The sequence below is a fragment of the Prionailurus bengalensis genome, chromosome B2 (genome assembly GCF_016509475.1).
Source record: "Prionailurus bengalensis isolate Pbe53 chromosome B2, Fcat_Pben_1.1_paternal_pri, whole genome shotgun sequence".
Lineage (NCBI taxonomy): Eukaryota > Metazoa > Chordata > Mammalia > Carnivora > Felidae > Prionailurus > Prionailurus bengalensis.
The window spans coordinates 78,453,930-78,478,108 of record NC_057349.1 but is presented as its reverse complement, the minus strand read 5'-3'; the positions used below and the strand labels follow the sequence as shown (position 1 = coordinate 78,478,108).

The following is a 24,179-nucleotide window of genomic DNA, read 5'->3' as shown; positions in this document are numbered from 1 at the left end:
CCTGGGGTTAAGACTTCAACATATGAATTTTGAAGAGATGTGATTTAACTCCTAACAGTCCCTTTTCAATGTAAGGTCTATAATTTAAGGTAAAATCTTAATTTCAGAAAATATTTACCAGGAATATAAATGCTTTTGCTATTTTCTTCCCATGGCTTAATCTATCCTTTTTCTACTTATTTACATAAAATATGTGTTCTGTTAATTTCATCATATCATAGGTTTTATGTTTCATGGCATTTAGAATTTAGCAAAAATTTACCTATACATTTTCAGTGTCAGAGTTAAGCTGTTGTTTCATTAAATGTGACCTTTTTCAAAAGATATTTCCCAAGCAGTGTATCTTAAAATTAGTGCAGCTTAGTTGTTGACACAATGTGATCAGGACGGCTAATCTTTAAGGTGTTGAACAATTCAATAAAACAAGAATATATTAAACTAATGTCAAAATGCTGTAAGTAATAATAGACAAATGGTACAAAATATCTTTTAGTTACTAAATGACAGTAATAAATAAGCATTGGAAGCCAGTATTTGATAGCCATGATCATTTGATAATATGGCATTTACATAAATAACTTGTTTCCTTTTGGACTGGTGATAGCTTCCCTAGGCAAAAGACTGGTGACAGTTTTTTACATTATGAATGCCCTATTTGATTCTTATTTTAGGTACCTGAATAACAGTACAACTTTTACAAAAAGTTGTTTTCTTTGCTTATGAAATGGGTTCATTATCTACTTCCTAGACATTTCATTAGGTTTTTTGATTTCTTACAGTTCACAAGTTCTAGTACAATATTCAACAGATAATACAGTTTCTGGTATCGCTTGCTTTTTATCCAAAGCGAAACAATTTGGTCTTTCAAATCTATTTATTTACAGGTAAAGCTGGTTTTGCAGAATTTAATAAATGGATATATGCAGCTACCTGGGAAGGCAAAGCATCCAGTTCAATCAAGGATCCTGTAATCTGATACTATTACTGTTGTTGTCCCTTGCTGTCCTAAATAGATTCCATAATATTATTTCCTAGCCTCTCATTATGACAGGTTTTGGTTTTGGCACTCTTACTACAGAAATTAATCTGTCTGGAAGCTGGGTTGGCTAAGTTTTCTATTTCCCGTTTGTTAAATCATTGTAGGGATGGTATCAGAACAACTATGTCCTGAACTGTAAAGATCTTTTAAGCCTGTTCCGCACCAGTTGGCTTTCCTCTCTCCTAGTCTCTCACAGTCTTTTCTTTTTTTCCTCTTTTGCTTAGTTCCTTTTACACTCAGGCTGCGTAGGGGATTTAAATTCCAACCCGGAACTCGGAATGGCGCGCCTTGACTGACGGGAGTCGTAGTTTTCGTGACTCCTCCGTAATCGCTTTTCACGCCTATTCCCTTCCACAGTGAAAAACTACAACTCCTAGAACGCACCTGCGGGGGTGTCCACCCCCTATGCGCACGCGCCCTGAGGCCGCAGAATTTGAATCGGCGGCGTTGTTATTGACGCCATATTGGGGCCGGCGGCGGGTGGAATAGTCGTACAGTGGAGGGGGAAGCGGCTGGACGTGTTTGCTGGAGCTCCTGCCGCTGCCGCCACCTCCTAATCCCTCCACATCGACTGCCGCTCTCAAGCTTCTGACTTAACTCGGGCGTATTTGTAGTCGCGTTCCAGCCTCATACCTCACCGGGCTGTTATCGACTGCTGAAGGGAGCCGGTCTCAGCGCAGGAGCGCCTCGGGCGCGGCGCAAAGCTCGAACGGACGGCGGGGGCGGCCAGAGCCTCTCCCGGGGGAGCTGCGCCTGAGGAGGCGGAAGAGCCCCCCTGACGCGGCTGTCGTGAGCGGCCGCCACCGCCCCTCCCGCTCTCGCCCGGGCCGGCCGGGCCACTGCCCCTGCCGCGGAGGCAGCGGCGGTCGCGGCTCTTATCTCCTCACCGGCGCTCCGGCACTCGTCTTTCTGCTCTTGAGCTCGTCGGCTAGGCTCTCCTCGAGTCCCGCTCTCCCCCCACTTCCCTCGCCCTCCCCTCCCGTCACCCTTCCCCGACCCCACCCGAGCCCGGCCCTCGGCTGCCCCGGCCATGGCGTGTGGAGCCACTCTGAAAAGGACTCTGGATTTCGACCCGCTGCTGAGCCCGGCGTCCCCGAAGCGGAGGCGATGTGCGCCATTGTCGGCGCCCACCTCGGCTGCTGCCTCTCCGTCGTCGGCAGCCGCGACCGCTGCCGCCTCCTTTTCGGCTGCCGCCGCCTCGCCGCAGAAGTATCTCCGAATGGAGCCGTCCCCCTTTGGCGACGTCTCTTCCCGTCTCACCACAGGTGGGACTCGGCTCCGCGGCCGCCGGGGTGGGCGAGAGAACTGGGGTCCCGGGACGCGGAACGCGGCCCCAGGGGTGGGGGTGCCGGACTGGTGCTCGTTCTTAGCAAAGTAGTAGACACCTTTCTTTTAGTTAGGTCCTCCAGCCTCGGCGACACAATAGAAATGGCCTGATGTCAAGGGGGTGGGGGAGTCGGGAGGTGGGGAGGCAAGGCCGTTCCTTGCCGGGTATTGTGGGGAAGAGGAAGATCTTTTCTTTGGGCTGAATGACTGGAATTGAGTGTTTCCGTAGTCTGGAGAGCCCCAGCGGAAATGATCAGAGAGGGCGATATTATTCATAAATTTAGGCGAGAGAGGGTCACATTTCACCCGAATCTCGATGTCTGTCTCCCTGAATCGATTGGTTGCAGCTATTAACTGTGGGACTGGGTGGTTTGAGGCGAGGAGGCAGCCCCTCCTCCAGTTCAGACATGGCTGATTTTAGTACCGAGGGGATGGGGGGTGGGGATGGATGTCACTGGGGCGAGATCTAGGCCTGTCATTAATCACCCACAAGAACGCCACTTTGGCTGAGTCAAGACCTGTTTCCCTAGCAGGGTCAACAACAAAGAAAATGCTCTTCCCGAGTACTGTAATATGATCGTACTATACGTCTAGATCCTGAGAAACTTGAACTTTTAATGAAAAGCGAATTGTATTGAAAATTGAGGCTGAGGAGTTGCTTCTAGTTGGAGGTGCTTTATTTCTGCTCAGCAAAGGATGGTGGGGGAGAACAGCCTAGGCCTTGAGAATAATAAAATCAACCCAAGATTTCAAGGGACTTGAGTGTTTTTGCTTTTCATCTTGAAACATTTCCTGAAAGTGACTATGGGGAAATGCCTTTTGGCTGCTTTATACTGCATGCGTATACTCAGTTTTTTTTCTGTACTTTAAAAATCCTTGTGTGCCCCTGGCACAGTCCTAGGATAGGCTTTTGTGGACTGGTGGTGTAATCTGTTTTCTTTGTGTGTATAGCATGCAAAGGTTTCATATTTGAGCTTTTGCTAATAATATCTGCACACAAAGCCTTTTCATAGTTTTAAGTGTTTTGTTCTTGGCTTTTAAAAAACTTGTAGGCAGTATATATACCTCTGTATTTGGTAACTTCCATTTTGAATTGTTTTGGTCAAGTCAGGTTTTTCAATATCCTTCCTCAAATGCCTAGGCTGCCATTTTTGCTATTAAATATTTGATCTAACTTAAGGATATACTATTTTAGAGTTGCAGTGAGTTTTCAGAGGCATTCTCGGATAATTTTATTTAGCAGCTATACCTAAATAGTCTTGTATGTAAAGGCATTCATTGATTAGTGTTAGGTTTTGCATTAAAAAAGAAACCATCAGTGTTAAGAATGAGCTTCTGGTGATTAACATTATTTTTAGAGTTTGTCTTTTTAATCAAATGGTATCATTGAAAATTGAAATGATACCTAGGAATCTGTACTTAACAAATAAGGCCACTTAAAAATAGCCCTGGCTAACCAGCCATAAATTTCAGTGGAGCTGGTGAATTAATACAGTGTTAGGTTTGGGAGTTAAACTGTATCTCAGTCCTGCAATAGTTCTGAGCATATGTGGTAAACTGGCCAGAACTGTATTTATTTGTCTTCACTTTAAAGGGAACTTACTCAGAAAGAATTGTGATCCTTTACAAATCTGTCATTTCATTGCATTGGTTAATGCAGTTGGTTCCACATTATCTCAAATTTCAATTGAATGGACTATAATAGTAAAATTACTGGATTTAGTGAAATTGTTTAAGCCCAATGATTCAAATACATATTTTCCAAAATATGCCTGTATTCTGTTCTTCCAGGTGTTTTTGACATCTGATCAAACAGATGGCAGTTTGATCACGTCCTGAACTCTTAAAAATCACACCCTAATTGATAACTTTGAGTCTGCTAAAAGTTGATTTAGCCTTTTCAACTTAAAAAAAGGTTGATTTCAGAAAAGCAGTTGAAATTGGTAAAGTGTTATATTGCTAAAATCTACTTTTTTTTACTGTAATTTTGGATGACATTCTGCATGTAACTTAATTTGGCTTTGTTTTTAGATGGCCACCTTTTGCGGGCTCCTGTATGGTTTTTGTAATGTTGTCATAATGGGAGCTGCAGTGTTGTGCAGGTATCAAAGAGTTTTTCAGTTTTCATGTCCCCAAACTTGCAAATAATTTTCCCAAGCACTTAAGTTTTAGATTCTTGTTTTAGCATTGGTGATTCTCAAACTTTACAAGAGTGAATATCTGTATATCCTTAGCTGAAATAAGTAGCTAGGGTTGGAAATGGAAAGTGACTTACCAAGTTGAGAGTGATTGGAACTCTGCGGAAACTTTATTTTCCTTTCATTTCTGTGAGTTCAAATATAATTTAAACAACTTGGAACTAGAGTATTGAAGTGAATTTTTTTAGAGCGTGCATATAATTCAGCGTTTTATCATCATTCTTTTCTGGATACTTATATAGTGTGTTTTGATGTGTAGTTGAAATCATGTTGTGGCTTTACTAGTAGTTTCAGGAACTTGAACATCTTGTTTTAAACCCTGGTTTATTTTAGTCACCCCAGGAAGGTGATTCCAAAGTTTGACTTGATGACTATTATTTAAATCTTTATTTTTCAAACTGTTGCAGCTTAATGCCAGGAAAAAGGAAAGGGCTGGCAAAAAAAAAAAAAAAAAGTTTTACTGGAACACAGCCATGCTTTTTTTTTCTTCTTAAAGTATGGTCCATTGCAGGCTACAACGGCAGAGCTAGTATTTGTGAAAGAGATTGTATTTTCCCAAAGCTCAAGTATTTACTGCCTGATCCTTTACAGAAGAAGTGTGTCCACTCCCTGCTCTGTTAGCAGTGGAGTTTATAATGCTCAGGATGTGAAAAAGGGAAAAGTTAATGATAGGGAAGGGGGCTGGGGGGATCGACTGGGAAAATGAAGACCTCTACTAGTTGTATCAGTACTCTCACCCTGATAAATTAGTTGAAAACAGATTTCAGAGTGTTCTGCATCTTCATTAGTTTTTGAAATATTTTAATATTATCTCTTAGTCAAAGATTGTCACAACATTCCCAAGAACAAAATTATTTTAATAAAACTGAAATATCCTGTACCATTACAAGTGACTATCAGTCAAATCAAACACATTGTGTTTCATAATTGTGTACTGAAATGAATGGTTTGGTGAAGAGATCCTTCTATGGATGTCAACTATTTGGGAATTTGCTAGACACTTTTATTATACACATTGTTTAGGTCTTGTTACCATTGCTCTAGTCTTAGGAATTGAGTTGGATGAAGAGTTAAATTCCTTTGTAAGAATTCATTGTATTTGCTGGAAACTTGCCATTAAAAATGGAAATTGCAGCTTGTGAATGGGGAAGGGTTTACAGGAACTTAGATTGTTCAGTAGACATTGATGCATGCCTACAAACGGAGACACCAGCTGGTTTAAATGAAGTATAAACGGTTCTAGGCAAACAAATGAGATGTCTGTTGCAGGAGGCAGCATTTCACTTCAGATGTCATTTGTATTGAGCCAGAAGTGTTTTTAATATTTTGTGGTTATTTAGACAGCTGTTAAGTTGCTTCTAGTTTCTCAGTGGATTTGGCAAATAGATGGTTTTTAATGGTCTTTGTACTTCAAATTTTAAATTTTACTTAGGACTGTGTATGCAGCTGCCGTTATTTCATATTTCTATGGATTATGCATTTAAGAATCTTGTTAAGTTTTTGGCCTTTAAAAGCAAGAGCATAGCAGTATTCATTACTGAGCTTTTTTTTCTTTAAATAGAAAAATAAAGCCTAACTTGAACACAGAAACAATAAGGTAAACATGGCTAGGTTGAAGAGAGGTTAGCCCTTCTTTAGGTATAGATGCTACCAGTACCATGATTGGCACAGACACATAATCCGAGAGGTAAAGGAGAATAATAAATTTCTTCAGTTTTTGAATGGCTTTATAGGGAAAAAAAGACACTGTGTATGTACTCAGGTAGATCTTTTCCTGAGTGTTTGATGGACCCAGGTGAGAGAGAGAAAGAGAAAGATAGAGCGTGTGCTGGGGAGGGGCAGACAGAAAGGGAGAGATCATTCCAAGCAGGCTCCATGCTGTCTTGGTGCTGGAACTTCATGAACCATGAGATCATGCCTGAGCCGAAATCAAGAGTCAGGCGCTTAACCGACTGAACTACCCAGGCGCCCCGAAAGTTACTTCTGTTTTGAAAGGTTGTAAATTAAGAGATTAAGTGGAAGTGCCCTGCTTTGCATATTTTTTCTATTTGAAAATAAACTTGATTCTCTTTCCACTTAAAAGAGGAATGCAGAATTATAACATGGATTAGGTTTGGAGCACCTCTTGGATAGGTGCTCATGAAACTAGATAATGGTGTTGGGGTGTTGGTCTTTTAAGTACCTATAACTAATTAACAAGCAAGTTGTGGTCCCTGCAGTCTTTGCATTAACTCTGTGCGAGTACTGTTGACTCACACATCATTCTCTAAGCACATGTGAAACCACAGTGAATTACTTACCTTTTGAAAAGACTAAAAAGTGTGAAGGGTGGAATACTTGTTTGCTTAAATGAACCAGTCTGGCCTCTGCAGATGGTGAAGAGGTCTTGAACAAATGAATTTATTAGTTCAAGAGGGTCATCTTTAATTTTATTGCTGAGTGTTGGGATTCTAGAATTCCGCTTACCAATGTTTCTCAGCTTTCTGAACACATCTGGGAAATGTGATCTATCAGCAGCAGTCTTGTAGCAAAGACTGTTAACAGTAATTGCCCCCCCTGGATTTTGAGAGGATACAGTGGGTTATAGTTTGAAAGTAATCCCAAAGGTATTATCTGCCATACCTTCCTTCTTAATGTCTTACCACAAAGTTTTAAGATATTTATCAGATTTATTTGTTGAGTTAATCCAGCCTTGGCATTTCCCAAGGTTCTTAGAGATGCTAAGTTAAAAAAAAAAAAAAAAGTAATTTCAGTTCTACCCTTCATTCTGTACCAGTTTTTCTTTTTACACTGTTTTATAACAATATAGCCACAATTGTTAAAACATGTTTTGAAAAAAGATTGTGACTCAAACAAATGAGTAGTAATAAGTATAGCAATTAGTTTAAGACTGAACAATACTTTTATTGAGGCATTTGAAGTATACTTCTCAGTATTCCCTCATTTTTCTGGACAATGATGATAAACATAGGATTTTATCATTTTCAGAGATCTCATTTGAAGAAACACATTTTTAGAGTTTGTACATTTTTAGGAGAAAATACTTTGTAATACGAAATTTCTGGTCTTTTATTTCTAAAGGAATTAAGTGATTTACATTATAACAAGTTTCTCACCTGATGAAGCTTTATTGAATAGGGAGGGAATCCTTGCAGGTAAATTAAAACTGTATGTCACATTGTCAGTTTTGGTATTTATTTTGGGCCTTTCGATTAAAATTTTGCAGTATGCCAGACTGTGTAATCTTCCTTGTGATGGTAGACTTTTTTTGGGTGGTGGTAGTGGTTTTTAACCTTCCAGCATTAGAAAAACAGCTCATAATCTGCTTATAGTTTGTCTTGGGGGTTATAACTTGCTTTCGTCCTCCCTTTAAAAGTTATAAGTCATTAGTTTTTGTTACAGATGTCATAGGTAGATCATCCTGAAATGGACTAGTGCTTTGCAACATTTTGATTGTAGTAAAATTGTCATCTTCCCATTAATACATTTTTGGGGGGTTGACTTAATTTTTAGTTTCTAGGTTCGATTCATGTATCTGGTTTTTCTCAACATTGTTAAAATCTAAATATTCACTCCAGAAGTCACTTGTTCAAGCTTTTATGTACCTCATTTGAGTTCCAGGTACTGTGCTGGTTAGGCAAAGATAAAGAGTCTCTCAAGGGAATAGAGCTACCACTGTGGGTACTTTATTAGCTAGCTAAACTTGAATAAAAACACTGTAATCTTTATACTTTCAGTATTACCATATTTTTTAAACTATTTTTTATTTTTTATTTTCGAGAGTGTGCACTTGTGAGTGCGGGGGTGGGAGGGGAGAATCCCAAGCAGGCTTTACGCTGTTCAGGCTCTACACTGTTAGCGCAGAGCCCAACATGGGGCTTGAACCGCAAATCATGAGATCATGACCTGAGCTGAAATCAAGAGTTGGATGATTAATCGACTGAGTCACCCAGGCACCCCATGTTTTATTTCTTCACACACACACACACACACACACACACACACACATATATTTACATAAATGTATATTGTTGAATTGATCTAGCAATTAAAGAATAGAATGTAGAGTGGAATTTGAAAGATTAGAGAAAGCCAGTTTTTTCATGCATTATTGTCCTTGAACTTTGCCTTTTAATTGTTATGGAGCATTGCCTTGTTCTGTTACCAAAATGTAATTCTCTGGAAGAAAAACTTCTTAGTTTTAGGTTGCTGTGACAGAACAGAGGAACTTGATGCTCACAAACAACCATCCATGGCTTAAAGTGAAATGGTACATTATCAGAGGCTGGCACTGTAATCAGTCCTTGTATGTATGACAGTGCTGACCTACCAATTTAGAATAATTCCTCCCTTATAAAACATCAGTAAAACATTCTGGTTAGATATAGAGGACTGTCCTCTATAGATTAGAGATGTAGAAGTATCCCTTATATAAATATCTAAATGTAATATGGAAGATTTATATGTATTTATATATATTTATTTATATACATTATTTATGTGTATATATTATATATATATATAATTTGTTATAACCAGTTTCAGAGCTCTGGGTAGATGAGAATTATACACTGTTTGGTTACTATCTTCCTAACAACAGAGTTTCAGGTTTCAGGGCATGATACATAGTAGTAATTCCTCTATTCTGACATCCTATTTTTTAAAAAAAAAATTAGCTTTCCTTCTTGTGATTTATTGTAACTTTAGTTACTTGTGGAATACGGGCTAGGTATTGTAGTAATACAGTACTGGGAAGGGCAGTAGATGTTGACCTTAAGCCCTGAGGTCAGGCTTGGCCCTGACTTGTTCCAGCTGTGTGACCTTTCAGAAGACATTGAAGCAAAGCCACATTTTCTTCATCTATAAAATAATGCACACGATTATAGTAATATCTGACTTCCTAGGGTGGGTTGTGAGGATTAGGAGCATTTCCTGTCCCTAAGTGCTGGAGATAGTTACAGTGGAGCAACCTCAAATGGGACTTTATTCACTGTCCAGCAGTCCTGCCATTTCGGTGAATGACCTTGCCTTCAACTTCACAGATAAAATAGAAGCCATCTAATGGCAGTTTCTTCATTTTTCCCAGTACCAACACTACCAGTAGTTGTGCTGTCTTGTTTTCCTTTGAGTATTACCAACGAAGTTTAAATGAGATAATTAAGGCACTTTACACAATGAGGGAAGGATCCACTTCTCCAAAGGAACCTTATCTTCAGGATTATTTTTCTCTTTCAACTGGACCTTTGCTTTGGCTTTAAATATTGTCAAGACTCCCATTATAAAGCAATAAATAAAACATCCTCATTTTCCTCCAGCAGTCATCCAGATTTCTTACTTCAAAACCAAATTCAGAGAGCTTTCAAATAAGTCTGTTTGCTTCTATTTCTTCACTTCTTAGGTGTGTGTACCTCAAATAGTTCTTGCCAAGTCAACAGTGATTTCCATGGCATATAATCAGTCCTCATCTTATTTGACTCTTCTTAGGGCATTTATACTGCTCTGCCACTCCTTTTTGAAACATTTTTTTCCCTTCTGTGATAACACTTCCCTTCTGGCTGTTCTTTTTGTCTTCATCCAGCTATTAAACTTAGGACTTCTTAGTTCTAGGTTCAGCTGCAGTCCTCTCTAATAGCTCCCTAAGCAGTCAGTCACATGCATAGTCCTGACTTGACTTTTCACTTACAGATGAAGCTCTAATTTAGATCTTTAGTTTAGATCATTCCTCTCAGTTCTGGTGTTGGTGAATTTGGACCTTTTATCATTAGATATTCCCCAAGAAGTCAGGATTTTTGTTGAAGTCTGTTGATTTTTAAATATTCACAGCTACTATACAAAATATAAATGGGATAAACAAAAGATGTCTGTGGACTTCCAGTCACTGTCTTCTGGTATGAAAGGTAGTCTTAATTGCTTTTTAAAACAGTGTGTAATAGAAAAGTAAATGCATTTGTTCACCTTCAGTCCCATAACATGAATTTCATATTTTAAGAATGGTGTTAGGAAAAATGAATCAGTATATGTAAACATTATGTAATGAGTCTAAGTTTAATTTGATTTACAGTCAAGTTTAAATTGGTTTACAGAATATTTTCCTGCCAGGGAAGTGCATGTCTAATACTGAATTGCAGAAGCCATGGAGGTTAGGGTGGCAAAATGAATTTAGATCACCTTAAATATTTTTGTAATTGAAGTAAGTCTGCTGTTACTGCTTTCCTTCTCCTCTCCATTTTCCAGAATGTCCAGTAATAAATAAACTAACCACTTTATTTCTTAACTGCCATAGTAGGGGAGTTATTATTTCAAGCAGGGGATAGAAACATAAATGCCCATAGTTCCAGGCAAGTAATATAAATGAGTGAAGTAAAACTTCATGGGAATTTGTGAATTCCAGCCTTGCTACTGATCTGTAGAATCACCTGGAAACACAAGAGATGTGCAGAATCTCAGGCTCCATCCCTCAGGGTCTACATTTTAACAAACTCCCCAGGTGGTAGGTGTGTCCATTAAAGTTTAGAAGCACTTGAGAATTTCTGCCCCAAAAGGTAGCAACCACTCTTAAGGTGAATTTTGCCACATAGTTTAGTTTTCCACTTAACAGTAGCCAGAAATCTGACTTTTAATTAAAGTAATGAACTTTAAATATTGGGCATAAATTCACACTTTTTAAAAAGAAACTATTCAGGGGCGCCTAGGTGGCTCAGTCGATTGAGCATCCAACTCTTGATTTCAGCTCAGGTTGTTGATCACAGGGTGGTGGAATCCAGCTAAGCCCTGTCAGGTTCCGCCCTGAGCATAGAGCCTGCATAGGATTCTCCCTGTCTCTCTCCCTCCCTCTGACCCTTTCCCTGCTCTCATGTGTGCTCCTTCTCTCTGAACATTTTTAAATTTAAAAATTTTTTAAAATAATAAACTATCTAGGCCAGGCATGTTTTGGGCTCAGTTTAGCTTGTGAATCATCAGTTTGCAATCTGTGGTTTCTAGGTAAGCTATTGCTTGGTGTGTGTGTGTGTGTGTGTGTGTGTGTGTGTGTGTGTGTGTGTGTGTGTGGTGGGTGTTTTAATAAATTGTTGTAGGAGATGGATTTGTTCTTCAGCTTGATCGTGGTGCCCTAGAGTCCTCCTCAAGGAGTCCACTCTAGATCTTACCTTGTTTTCATGTCTGTAGTTAACTGAAATAGAGGCTGACCTTTTTGCCATGGCATTAAATGTTTTTGTAGCATGTGTTTTGGATTTTGGATGGTTCAGCTTCCCCTTTCTCTTTCCTATTTACTGCTTTTTTTTGGTTTTCCTAGATTATAAACTGTTTGGGAAGATACTTGTAAAGAGCTAACCAACGACAACATAGTTATATCCTTTAGAGTCTAGTGTAATATAAGAGAAGTATGAAACTTATTGGATATCAGGGAGGAACCACCTGCTGATTGAGCGTTGTTGGACTCCTTGCATTAATGACTCCCATTGTGCAGTTAATTTGTAAAATTTATACTTAGATCTGAAGGGTTTTAACAAGTTGAGTCACTTCAAATAAGTAATCATTGGCTATTACAGTACCAGTGAAATAACATAATTTGATTTGTAGTGATTATGCCTTTTCTTCCTCTTGTAGGATATAAATGAATGTCTCTTGTACAGTAAAATATTATATATATTATAAACTTAGAATCTTAGCCAGTTGCTTTTAAAGTACTGTAGATAATACCCTAATGTTTGTATAATTGTGTGCAGCTATATTATGCTTATTAGGATTCATGTTAATCGAAATAGAAGTTAAAACTCCAGATATAATTTAACAATCTTGTGTTAAAATTTGGTTCCATGTCCCTTTGACGTAGTAATTTTAAAGTGAATTAAAAATGGCATCAACTCATTCTTTTCAGTTAGATAGCTCTTGTCTGAGTAAGAACATTGTGCTTAGAACATAAGAACTGTTTTAGTTTCTGGGCAAATATCCTGGGAAAGTAATTTATTTATTAAAATGGACCTCCATTACAACTCTTAATTGTGTATGTTTTAATTTATAAAGGAGATGGCAATGTCTAGTATGTAGTTGAGTGCTCTAGATTTGGTTTGTTATTTTATTTGGAAACAGTTCCTTATTTTTAGGTCTTATCAGCTACTGCAGGTTTTCTGTACTTAATTTGTGTTCCTGCCTAAAACTAACAAGCTTTCAAGATTTGTTTTATTTTTTTTTTATTTTTATTTTTATAATTTTTTTTTTATTAACATTTATTTATTTTTGAGACAGAGACAGAGCATGAACGGGGGAGGGGCAGAGAGAGAGGGAGACACAGAATCAGAAGCAGGCTCCAGGCTCTGAGCCATCAGCCCAGAGCCCAACGCAGGGCTCAAACTCACGGACCGCGAGATCGTGACCTGAGCTGAAGTCGGACACTTAACCGACTGAGCCACCCAGGCGCCCCAAGATTTGTTTTATTTTTAATCCCATTATTTATCTGTCTAGATGAAATTTCACTTTATTTTTTCAAAGATACTCCAAAGAGAAACTGGCATGGAAGGTGGTACAAAAAATGTCTTATACACCTAAACCTAAAACTTAATGAGACCTGTTAATGTTTGATTTAGTAATTACGTCAGTAGGAAAATGGCAAGTCTATGCGGGTCTGGAGCAAAAGTTTCACATGTCACAGATCTTTAGACATCTTATGGACTATACTCTAGAAAGACATTTGTAGTTGCTTCTAATTCTATATTCCTCCCTTTGCTCTCAGTTCCATCTTGTTGCTGTTTCTCTTATCCTTGTTAACTTATTTTTTAATCCCTACAACCACTTTCTTCTGTTTATATTGTTGACTGTATTGTGTCCAGGCTTTCTTAAGTAATCAGTGGCAACTAAGAGTAATAAAACAGTTTGGGAGCAGGCTTAATGTTGCCACAAGCCAGGCTTTTTCTTTTTAACATTTATCCAGTTGTTCTCTGTTTTCTTTTTTTTTAATATTCCTTTGGAATATTAATCATTGATAATCTCCCACCTGTTAAGGAGGAGAATTTTACTGGCAATTTTAATGTCATTTACTAGATATGGGAATGAAAATGCCATTAATCACAGAATTTGCTAATACTTTGACTTTCACTTATACATAGTGCAGTGGAAGCCTTAGTTTTTTGTGGTAAAAGAGTAATGTAGTTTTTAGGATTTTTGAAAAGGGATATAACCATTTTGTGGTGTAGTTTGTTATGAAGATAAGTGTATTTTGCTCTAGGTGATTTGCTGCAAATTCAGTCGATGCTTCCATAAGCCAGATATGAAGCCTGCATTAAAACTGGAATGTTCAGGGGCGCCTGGGTGGCGCAGTCGGTTAAGCGTCCGACTTCAGCCATGTCACAATCTCGTGGTCCGTGAGTTCGAGCCCCGCGTCAGGCTCTGGGCTGATGGCTTGGAGCCTGGAGCCTGTTTCCGATTCTGTGTCTCCCTCTCTCTCTGCCCCTCCCCCGTTCATGCTCTGTCTCTCTCTGTCCCAAAAATAAATAAAAAACGTTGAAAAAAAAATTTTTTTTAATAAAAATAAAAAAAAAACTGGAATGTTCAACTGATAATGTTAGAAGTTTCATTTCACTTTTTCTTATGTACCATAAATTGTGTTGGCAACATGATGTTAGATGTTACATGAACTTGGGATAAAATGGCACTTGCCAGTTTGATTAGAGATGGCTAGATTTAAGTAGTTTAAGTAGACCTAGGAACTTTATTGATGTGTGGAAGACCTTTATCCAACTGGTGTGGAAGCAACTTCAGTTGGCCAGGTACCTAGGTTGAGCTTAGAATGTGTTGTGGAAATTGAATCTGGGTAAATTTCTTGAGTTAACAGCTTTAAAACTGTATGCCTATCCGAACTGAGGTAAATGAGTTTGAGGCTTACAGTTAGCTGAGATCTTGGTCAAGTTAAATTGGCCATAACATTTAACACTGCCATAACATTGTTGATTACATGTTACCAGTATTAGAGCATCTATGAGCACAGTGAGGCTTAGATGACACAGTTGCATCATATTCGACATAAAAGCACTGTAGGCTTTTTTTCTTCAGTTCTTTAACTGCCAGTATCAAGTGTTGGCAAAGATGTTGGCAAAGGAACACCCTCATACATTGCTGGTGGGAGTGTAAGATGGTATTGTGGAAAATGGTTTGGCAGCTTCTTACAAAGTAAAGCCATGCACTTATCATATAATCAGGCCATCCTGTTCCTCTTCTAGGTTATTTATCCATGAGAAATGAAAGTTTTTACACCTGTAGCCTTGTACTTGAATATTTATAATAGCCTTAGTCATAATAGCCCCAAATTGGAAGCAATCTAAATATCCATTAAAAGGAGACTGGATAAGGTGTGTGTGTACAGATACACACCATGGAGTACTAATTAATAAAAAGGGCTTAATTATTTATGAATCTCAAAAGCATTTTGCTGAGAGAAGTCAGACACAAAAATCTACACTTTCTATGATTCCATTTATATGAAATTTTCAAAACGGCAAAAAAATTTCAAATAGTGAAAGTAGATGAATATTGTGGTAATGAAGGTGAAGGTGGTGAACAGTAGCATGAGAGAACTTTTTGGAGTGATAAAGTTCTTCATTATGATTGTAGTGGTTCCAAGACCTGTTTGTTTCATTTGCATATGTTAGAAGTCATCAAAGTGTACATTTAAATTGGTGAATTCATTTTGTAAATTATACCTTAAAATTCTTTAGCTTGTTCTGCTTCTTAAGTATTAGATGGTATGGAGGTTTACAAAGCTAAATTTTAAGAAGTTTTACTGTATCTTAATCCCAGGCTAGATCTATATAGCCTATGATTTGAGATTATCAAATGAACAAATTTGAGTTTGTTACTATTATTTTGATACATCTTAGTTGTGCTCTGATTTTGTGAAGAAGCAAAAGGAAGACTATGATCTTGAGAACAGTTGTGGTAATCAAAAAATAAGTCACACAAAAGATGTTGTGGACAAGTTACTCTTGTAACTTGTACATTTGAAATCTTTGGTTGTGAATAAACTTTAGGATGCTTTAAATGGCACTTTTTATCAGAATGGTGGTAGCTTTGATCAGAAAGTGATAAATGAGGGAGGCTTGATGTCCATCAGAGACCAAAACATCATTACTTTGAACACTTTTTAGAATATTGCTACTAAAGAGTTCTGTTATTAAAAAAAAAAAATAATAAAGCTATCTGTTTGTCCTGGTTGATATAGGAAGTTGCAGTAGTTTTGTTGGACCCCTCTATGAATCTTAGGAAACCCATTTCTATCAAGGTGCTTATTAACTGTTTAGTAGATAGCCATTTTATTTCACACTGGTAAATTCATTTTTAAATTACAGACTATTTCAAATAAATGGAAAAGGGCTGAAAATGACCATGTTTAATATAGACAAATGTTAAGATTCTGAAAAATGTTACAGATAAAGTACCCCTTAATACAGCCGTCCTAAAGTTAAATCATTCCAATGTGTGATTCTATACTTAAGCTGCACATTCATGTATACGTAACAGATTTGTTTACACCACAAAATTTACATAAATGGAATCTTCTTCACTGGATATGTCTTTCTGCAGCTTTTTTTTCCCCGTTAAAATAATGAAAGTGGCAGAATCTAAAATGTTTAAGGAGAAAAAATAAAATAAGCGACTGATTAATGTCCGCTCAGGGTCTTCTCTCTCAAAAGCCCTAAAAGTTCTTACTAGAGAAACAACATAACGCCAGGAAAGAGGAGAATTAAATACATACCTGAGAAAACTACCAGTATTAATTTTTTTTAAAAAGATTGCTCTCATGTAAATCTTTAGCCTTCAATCAACTTTTCAGTTCATTTTTAAATTAACACATCATTGTAGACTTGATTGCTAAAGTTACATTCTGATATATTTATAAATCATTTTAATGCCTAATTGCCATCTTTTGTTTAATTTTGTTTTGGATTGGGATTAACAAATTTAGGGTGTGGCTTTTCACATGGGTAATCTATCTAGGAGCTATGATGATTGTGAGAAAGTGTTTTGAGGGAAATGGAAACCTCAGGGAAATATTTTCTAGAGAGGCTATTTTGAATTAGAAATCTTTATAAAATGAACCATACTGGCATAAAGGATAAGCTTGATAGGATTTTACCCCTGTTTGGATGGTTGTGGTTGAAGATAATGGTACACTGGTATGGTGGTTTACTATTGAGTACCTGTTCTGTACCAATCACATTACATGGGCTTTTACCCCCAACACTTTTTGCTGTTAATATTATAATATTCTTAGGTTCTGTTGAGCTTAATATTAATGGCCATGACCATTTATGATTTTTTTTTTTTTTTTTTTTTTTTTTAGTTTTCTCCTTCATTCTATCATTTTGTCAATTCTCACTGGGGTGTGTTTGTATATACATAGTGCTCCCCACTTCTAATTATTTATGGTCTTGGAAAAGCCTGCTTAATATTAATAGTTCTATTGTGATGAATAAGGTGGCCTTTGAATTTGGGATTTTTAAGAGTCTGAGTAAACTAAAGTGAACTAAAAGTTCATAAGATGCCCTTATCTTTACATTGAATGAAAAACTTTTAAGTTATTTTTTGATAATTGGTGCTCAGAAGAAATCGTATTGTAGAATAGCTAAATTCCAGGTGGTGTGTATGTGCTGTTTCTGAATAAGTTGCCCCTATTAATGCTTAAATGAATTCCTCCAGAACATCAGTCTTCTGGATATTACTTGAAGAGAATATTTTCAGTAGATTGGTTGTACCAAGTAATTGTTGAAAACCCAAGCGTTGTTTGTTTTTTGTTTTTTTTTTAACTTCATGGTTTTTATCTGGTCATTTTTCTTCTCTAGAACAAATTCTGTACAACATAAAACAAGAGTATAAACGCATGCAGAAGAGAAGACATTTAGAAACTAGTTTTCAACAGACAGATCCATGTTGTACTTCAGAGGCACAACCACATGCATTTCTCCTCAGTGGACCAGCTTCACCAGGTAATAATAAACTTAAAGTGAAAGGAAATGTTATTTAGTATGGTGACTCAAGCTTGTCTTTTCTCGCCTTTGATTTAAAAAAAGAAATTTATACAAGTAATGTGTGATCTCTTAAAACATGGTACAAAGTAAGTACTTGCTCCCTGGATTCCCACTACCCAGAGACAACCACCTTGATATAATATCCCCTAAGTGGACTTTCCCGTAAGTGATGTGATTTGTAGCCTTTGTAAAGAAAAAATAAATAAATAACATACCATGTATCTCTGTTAAGTATAGATGTACCTTGGCCACAGTTTAATACTCCGCCATTTTATGGATTTCCCATAATTTAACCATTAATGAAGATAATTAGACTGAATTTGGTATTATAGTACTTAAAAAATTTCCATGTATATATACCCTATCAGGGTAGATTCCCAAAGGTGGAAAGTGGCTCTTAATGTTTAGTAAAGTTCTCAGCAAAATAGTTTTTCTTGTGATGGTAGTTGCCTTCCTTCTCTTCCCTACCAGCAGGGATAAGAAAACCTGGCAGAATAAAAGAAAACATTCAGGGGCTCAGTAGGTAGTGCATTCAACCCCTGACCTCAGGGTTGTAAGTTCAAGCCCCATGGGCTTGGGGGATAGTTTCCTTTAAAAAAAAAAAAAAAATCAAAGTATATAAAATAGTCAAATAAAAATAGATTAGGAAACAAAATTGTTCAAAACTAAGTTCCACAGTGCTCCTGCCAGTTGGGTGTGGAGTGCCAGTGTGTGAGTGAAATGTTGTAAGGGGAGGTTAAGGGTAGAGACTAGACTTAAATCAGCAGGAACCAAGTTCATCATCATTCATTTAGTCAATTTACCTAGAAGATCAATTAAGTGGCAGCCTCAACTAAAAACTAGGAATTTGAAAGTAAAGATAGCCCATCATGGTTACAGATTAAAGCTGGCATACTTTAATCTTGTGATAGACACAGCTCTAACAATCACAGCTCTAACGCGGATAATTAGTTAACTGGTCCCAACCATGCAGTTTACAGAAAAGCAAGTGAAACGAGGAATTGGGAGTACTAGAGACAGACATACAGAGCAGGACAAACAACTGATAGGAAATCTGTGTATTTGAGGGTGTATAAAATACTTGCAGCACTTTAATGCCTAGATGGGTAGTAGTCAAAGCCTGTGTTTTAAATAGAAGTATTTTCCAGGAATCAGTGAAGTTCCGATAAGAATTAAACATCTTTTCATATACCAAATAATTTAAGATTTGAGTGCTGTTTTCAATACTTGCAGCAGTCTCTTCACGATGGCTCTAAATCATGTGCTTTTGTTCATGTTATACATAGGGACTTCATCTGCAACGTCCTCACCATTAAAAAAAGAACAGCCCTTATTCACTCTACGGCAGGTTGGGATGATCTGTGAACGTTTGTTGAAAGAACGTGAAGAGAAAGTTCGAGAAGAGTATGAAGAAATATTGAACACAAAACTTGCAGGTATGCAATGAGCTTACTTTAGATCTCCCAGAAACTCAACTGTAAGAAATGTATTATTTCCCATGTATCCTTCACGTCAATTAACTTACCCTGTGTAGCCACTGGTTACAGTATTTTCTAAGAACCAGAGAATTTCAGTTCAGGAAAGGAAGTGAACCTTCTTGTAGCTCATGGCCTTCCTTAGTGACCTCAAGAAATAGTATTAAGTTAGCCATGTAGATCAGCAGTAGTATCAATGGGAACTAGATTTTTTTGGTTTTCCTGTGCTGAAAACTTGATTTCGGCTGTTTACCTGACTTTGGTTTTGGATTTTTAGACTACATCTTTCATGATAACTTTTCCACTATTGTGTATGGTAACTTAATCAGGATTTCCCTGATTTTTTTAAGCCACAGATTTTACTAGGTGTTGATAGTATAAGCTTTTTTATTTTGAAGTTGTTAAATCAAGGTGCTAATACAGGCAAGAAAATTTGCTTAGTTATGTGACATCTTTTTCTGTGACATCTGATTAGGTTACAGGTAGATGCTTTGGGATATATTTTGTTAAGCTTCTGTTTTCCTGTTTCCCCTCATTGCAGTAAACTGCCATTCAAAGATCACTTACTAAACTTTCAGAGCAGAGCAAGATCTTTTTATTTCAAGCCCTTAATTTTTAATAGGTTAAGAAATAAGCTTCCCAGCCTATACATAAAAGTCACTTAATTTGGACTGAAATGTAGGTTTCCTGACCAAACTCTGTATTCTTTCCATTTGATAACATTATTATTATTACTGAAGTCATGTGTCTGATTCAAAGGGCCAACTTAGAATTGTTTCACTATACATACTGGATTTTTCAGTTTATCTGGCTCTAATAGTACATCTTGCAAGTCGTGTAATTCATATGTATCTTTATTTATAGAACAATATGATGCATTTGTGAAGTTTACGCATGATCAAATAATGCGACGATATGGAGAACAGCCTGCTAGTTGTAAGTATTTCATCTTTGAACTAAAAACAAGATAATTTCTTAAGACATTTATTACAATTATCTACATTCTCAAGAAGAGAATTTAACAAAATCATGGAGCAAAAAAGGCTGGAGGAAATAGGCAAAACTTTATTAAGGCTTACTTTTTGGTTATTTAAATACGTAGAACGATGTTGGGGATGAAGATCTGGAATGTCTTTGAATTTTGACCTGGACTTTGCACTAATTTTCCTTTTCCTCCCCTTTTAGATGTTTCATGAATCACGTTTTCTGCATTTGTGGGCTGCCTTGTTCCTTGTTGAGTTGTTGCAAGAGGTCCTAATTATGACATGCAGCAATGCCAATACCCCCCTGTGAATACAGGTTATTTCAAGCTTTCGTCAGTGGCAACCACTCTTAGGCAGCAACTGGTTTCGGATATTTCCCTGATGTCAGTACCATCTGGATGTGGACCTTTGCTACCTGTATTAATGCCAGTGGCCTCATTTGCTGTATCATTACAATTTGGCTTCTTATATTAATATGTTTGAAAAGGATTAAAGCTGGTATTCTAAGAACATGCCCTTCACTGGTTGTGTAAATAAAACTGTAGAATGACACTTCAGATGAAGTTAGTGTGATTTTAATTGTGCACTACAACCAAGCTGTAACCAGTTATTAATAATCTAGAATGTAATCCCAGGACATTATTATTGAAGGAGGGAGGGCATTTCTGTATTCCAGGACTTCTTGGGGTTTCAGAATGGATTTTTCTTTTCTTAAGTTTTCTTTCTTCTTTTTTTTTTTTTTTTAATTTGGTAGTTTTTATTTATTCTATCAATTGTTTTATCAAATGTTTATTGCTGCATTTTTTTCCCCAGTGTGTCGTCGTTTTACTGCCCTTGTAGTACTGGAATTTAGTTGGAAGAATAAAACATTTACTTCTAACCTGCTTTAATGTACAGATGGGTAGTACTTGAATAAAGCCAGTGTTTTAAATGTAAGCATTTTTCAGGAATCAATGAAATTAATTTTCCAATAAGATTTAAAAATCTTTTCATATACCAAATCTCAGATTTGAGTGCTATTTTCAAAAACTGAGTTCTGATTCCAAGTTGCTTATAACTGACTGCATGCTAGAATGTTATATAATCAGTTTTAACAGCTGTAGAATTTTTACCTCCAAGATAAGAGTAGAATCCAAGTTTTTTTTTTTTAAAGGATGATAGATGAAAACATGATTCATCACATTTAACTCCCTTTCCAAACATAGCTTTGCTGTAATGAAGTGAGCAAAAAATGCTCAGTGATTTCTTTTGTTGAATTCTTTTAGCATATTTCCACTAATTAAACCAATCATAAATGTACTGGGGCATATATATTTATAATTGACCTAATTAGTCAAAGAGAAGTTTGGTTTTTTTTTTTTTCCCCTTTTTAATTTTGGTGATTATAACTCGTCAATTTTTTGTTTAAACAAGTCCAGGGCTTAAGGGCTTTCACAAGATCCTCAGATAATTCATATGCCCGTTAAATGGTTGAGAAGCATTGGTATAGCACAGGGTGGCCATAAATTATCCACCTAATTTATGGCCACCTAGTTTTAATAGCTACCTAGTTTTAATGACCTAATGAGATTGTCAAACTCAGCACTACTGACAATTTGGGCCAGATCACTCTGTTGTGGGAGTCATACATGTCACAGGATGTTTAGGCCATCTCTGGCCTCTGCCACTAGATGCCAGTAGCACACCCCCAACCCCCAACCTGAAACAACCAAAAATGTACTTCCAGATATATTGCCACATGTTGGGGACTAGGGAAAGAAACAGTCCCCAGCTGAGAACCACTGGTAGGTATGTGGGCGTTTCTAGGAGAATGTAGACAGTAAGTTGGAATACGGAGGGGGAGTGGGAGTAGAGTGGATTTTATCCCTTCTTAACCCCAGTAAAGGCAAAAGGATAAACACTCTTAACAAAGTAAGCATGTGTGAGTTTTCACAGAATTAAATTTATAAAAGCTGGTTTAACTTGGAAGGCAAGATCTACTAAAAGGAAAATCAGTACTGGCAGTCTGAATGGAGCCACAAGTAATAACAGTTTTAATTCTACATTTAAGTTGGATCAAGAATAAAATTTCTTCCACAGCCAAATTTCTGCTTATTACCTTACCAAAAAGTTCTAGCTTATGGGCTACTTACTGATTTTAAGTAATGTGTGAGGTAATGCCAGAAAATAAAAAATGTAAGCAACTTCTTGGATTTACTTATAATTAGATGGATCCAGTAGTTGATTACTCTAGTCCAAATACCAACCATACTTGATCTTAATAAGAAAGATCGTAATAGCTACCTAGGGATTCTGAATTCCCAGAGATCCCTGAAATTGCTTTTTAACAGATAGTTACAGAATTATATGTGCTAACAGCCATTCTTTTATTAAAAGGCAGTACTGGTATGTGCTGTACTTAGGTTGCTATATACAGTAATTGGTGTTAATAAGCAAATCTTCTAAAGCACCTAATAGCTTGTCCCTTGCCTGTTGCTAGACAAGGCTTTCCAATGCTCTGCTCCTGTGCTTGCCTTAGGTAAGGAGCATTAGATCCAAATACCTGTCTCACCGAAAGATGAGTCTTCTCTATTACTGCATCCATTTTCTACTAGATCATTCCCAAAAGCACACAAAATGTGCTATTAAAAAAATTGAGGGCGCCTGGGTGGCTCACTTAAGCCTCAACTCTTGGTTTCAGCTCAGATCATGATCTCATGGTTTGTGAGTTCAAACCCCACATCGGGGTCTGAGCTGACAGCTCGGAGCCTGTTTGGAATTCTTTCTCTCTCTCTTTCTGCCCCTCCCCTGCTCACGCTGGCACCAGCTCTCTCACTCTCAAAAATAAACATTAAAAGAAAAATCTTGATCCTGTGATCCTTCTTCCAGCTATTACCCTTTTTTCTGCTACCACCTTTACAGCAAAAGTCAAGAGTTTTCTAGTTTTACTCCCTTTTCACCAACTTCTATTAGGAAAATTTCATAGAAAGTGACCAACTTACTGTGAAAAATTACCTTGTCATAGTTCTTTCATATGTGTGTTTTTAACTTTCAAAGAACACATACATGATTTATCTCCTAAGAATAAGATGGTTCTTCTATACAGAACTTTAATCCCATTGTTCTACTTAAAATACTTCCCTAATTTAACACGCGGGCCATAGATTTTCCCATTAGTTCCCCAAAGATCGTTTGCAGCTTTTTTTTCTCCCTAAAGCAGGATTAAATCAAGATTGTGACTTTCTGGAACAACTAGACCTGTTGTCTTCTTGACTGTTTCTTCATAGTGTCATTTAATTTAACCTTTTGTATCACTTTGAACTGTAAACTGGACGCTAGGTCTAAAGTAATTAAAGTTTATTTAGGGAGGGGGAGGGGGAGAGGGGGCAGAGAGAGAGAGGGAACGGAATCCCAAGCAGACTCCACACTGGCTGCATGGATCCTGACGCAGAGCTTGAACCCATGAACTGTGAGATCATGACCTGAGTGAAACCATGAACTGGAAGCTTAACCAATTGAGCCACTCTGGCGTCCCTAAAGTTTTTATTTAATACAAGATGCTGCTATAGTGTTCATGTTACATCACACAATGTATGGCTGGCTTTCCCAGGACTAGTGGTAAGTTTGGACATTTTGTTAGGTCATTTGATACAGGATGCCTGTCAGACTTTTCTCCACTACTCTATTTAAACTACCAGTGATTTCCACAGTGCTAAATCTAATCAACATTTGACCTTGAAAAGTGTTTCAGTTGGTTCTACATAACTTTTTTCTTGTTACCTGCTGGCTCAGTCTTCATTTTTCTAAATGTTAAAACATACATATGCCCCAGGATTTAACCTTGGGCTCCTTGCCACCTCTGTTCATACTCAGTTTGGTGACCACATCTAATCCTAAAGACATAAGATTGTATTAACCTCTTGCATTCCTAGGTAGCCCAGACAGTTAAGCATCTCTTAGTTTTGGCTCAGGTCATGATCTCACAGTTCGTGAGTCTGAGCCCCACATCACAAGTGCAGAGCTTGCTTGGGATTCTCTCTCCCTCTCTCTCTGCCCTTCCTCTGCTCACACTCTCTCCCTCTCCCTCAAAATAAACTTTAAAGAAACTTATTTGCCTTGATAGAAGTAGGAAATTATGTTAAAAAATATTATATTCTTAGTCT

General features: G+C 37.4%; 1 protein-coding gene across 1 annotated transcript; it reads left to right on the top strand.

Annotated features, from left to right (window-relative positions):
- Positions 1-1,470: 1,470 nt before the first annotated feature.
- AKIRIN2 (akirin 2) lies at positions 1,471-20,973 on the top strand. Its single transcript, XM_043591914.1, has 5 exons — positions 1,471-2,304; positions 17,394-17,537; positions 18,866-19,015; positions 19,919-19,990; positions 20,240-20,973. Exons 1-5 carry the CDS (start codon positions 2,070-2,072, stop codon positions 20,248-20,250), a joined length of 612 nt encoding a protein of 203 aa, XP_043447849.1. The 5' UTR covers positions 1,471-2,069; the 3' UTR covers positions 20,251-20,973.
- The last annotated feature ends 3,206 nt before the right edge of the window (positions 20,974-24,179 follow it).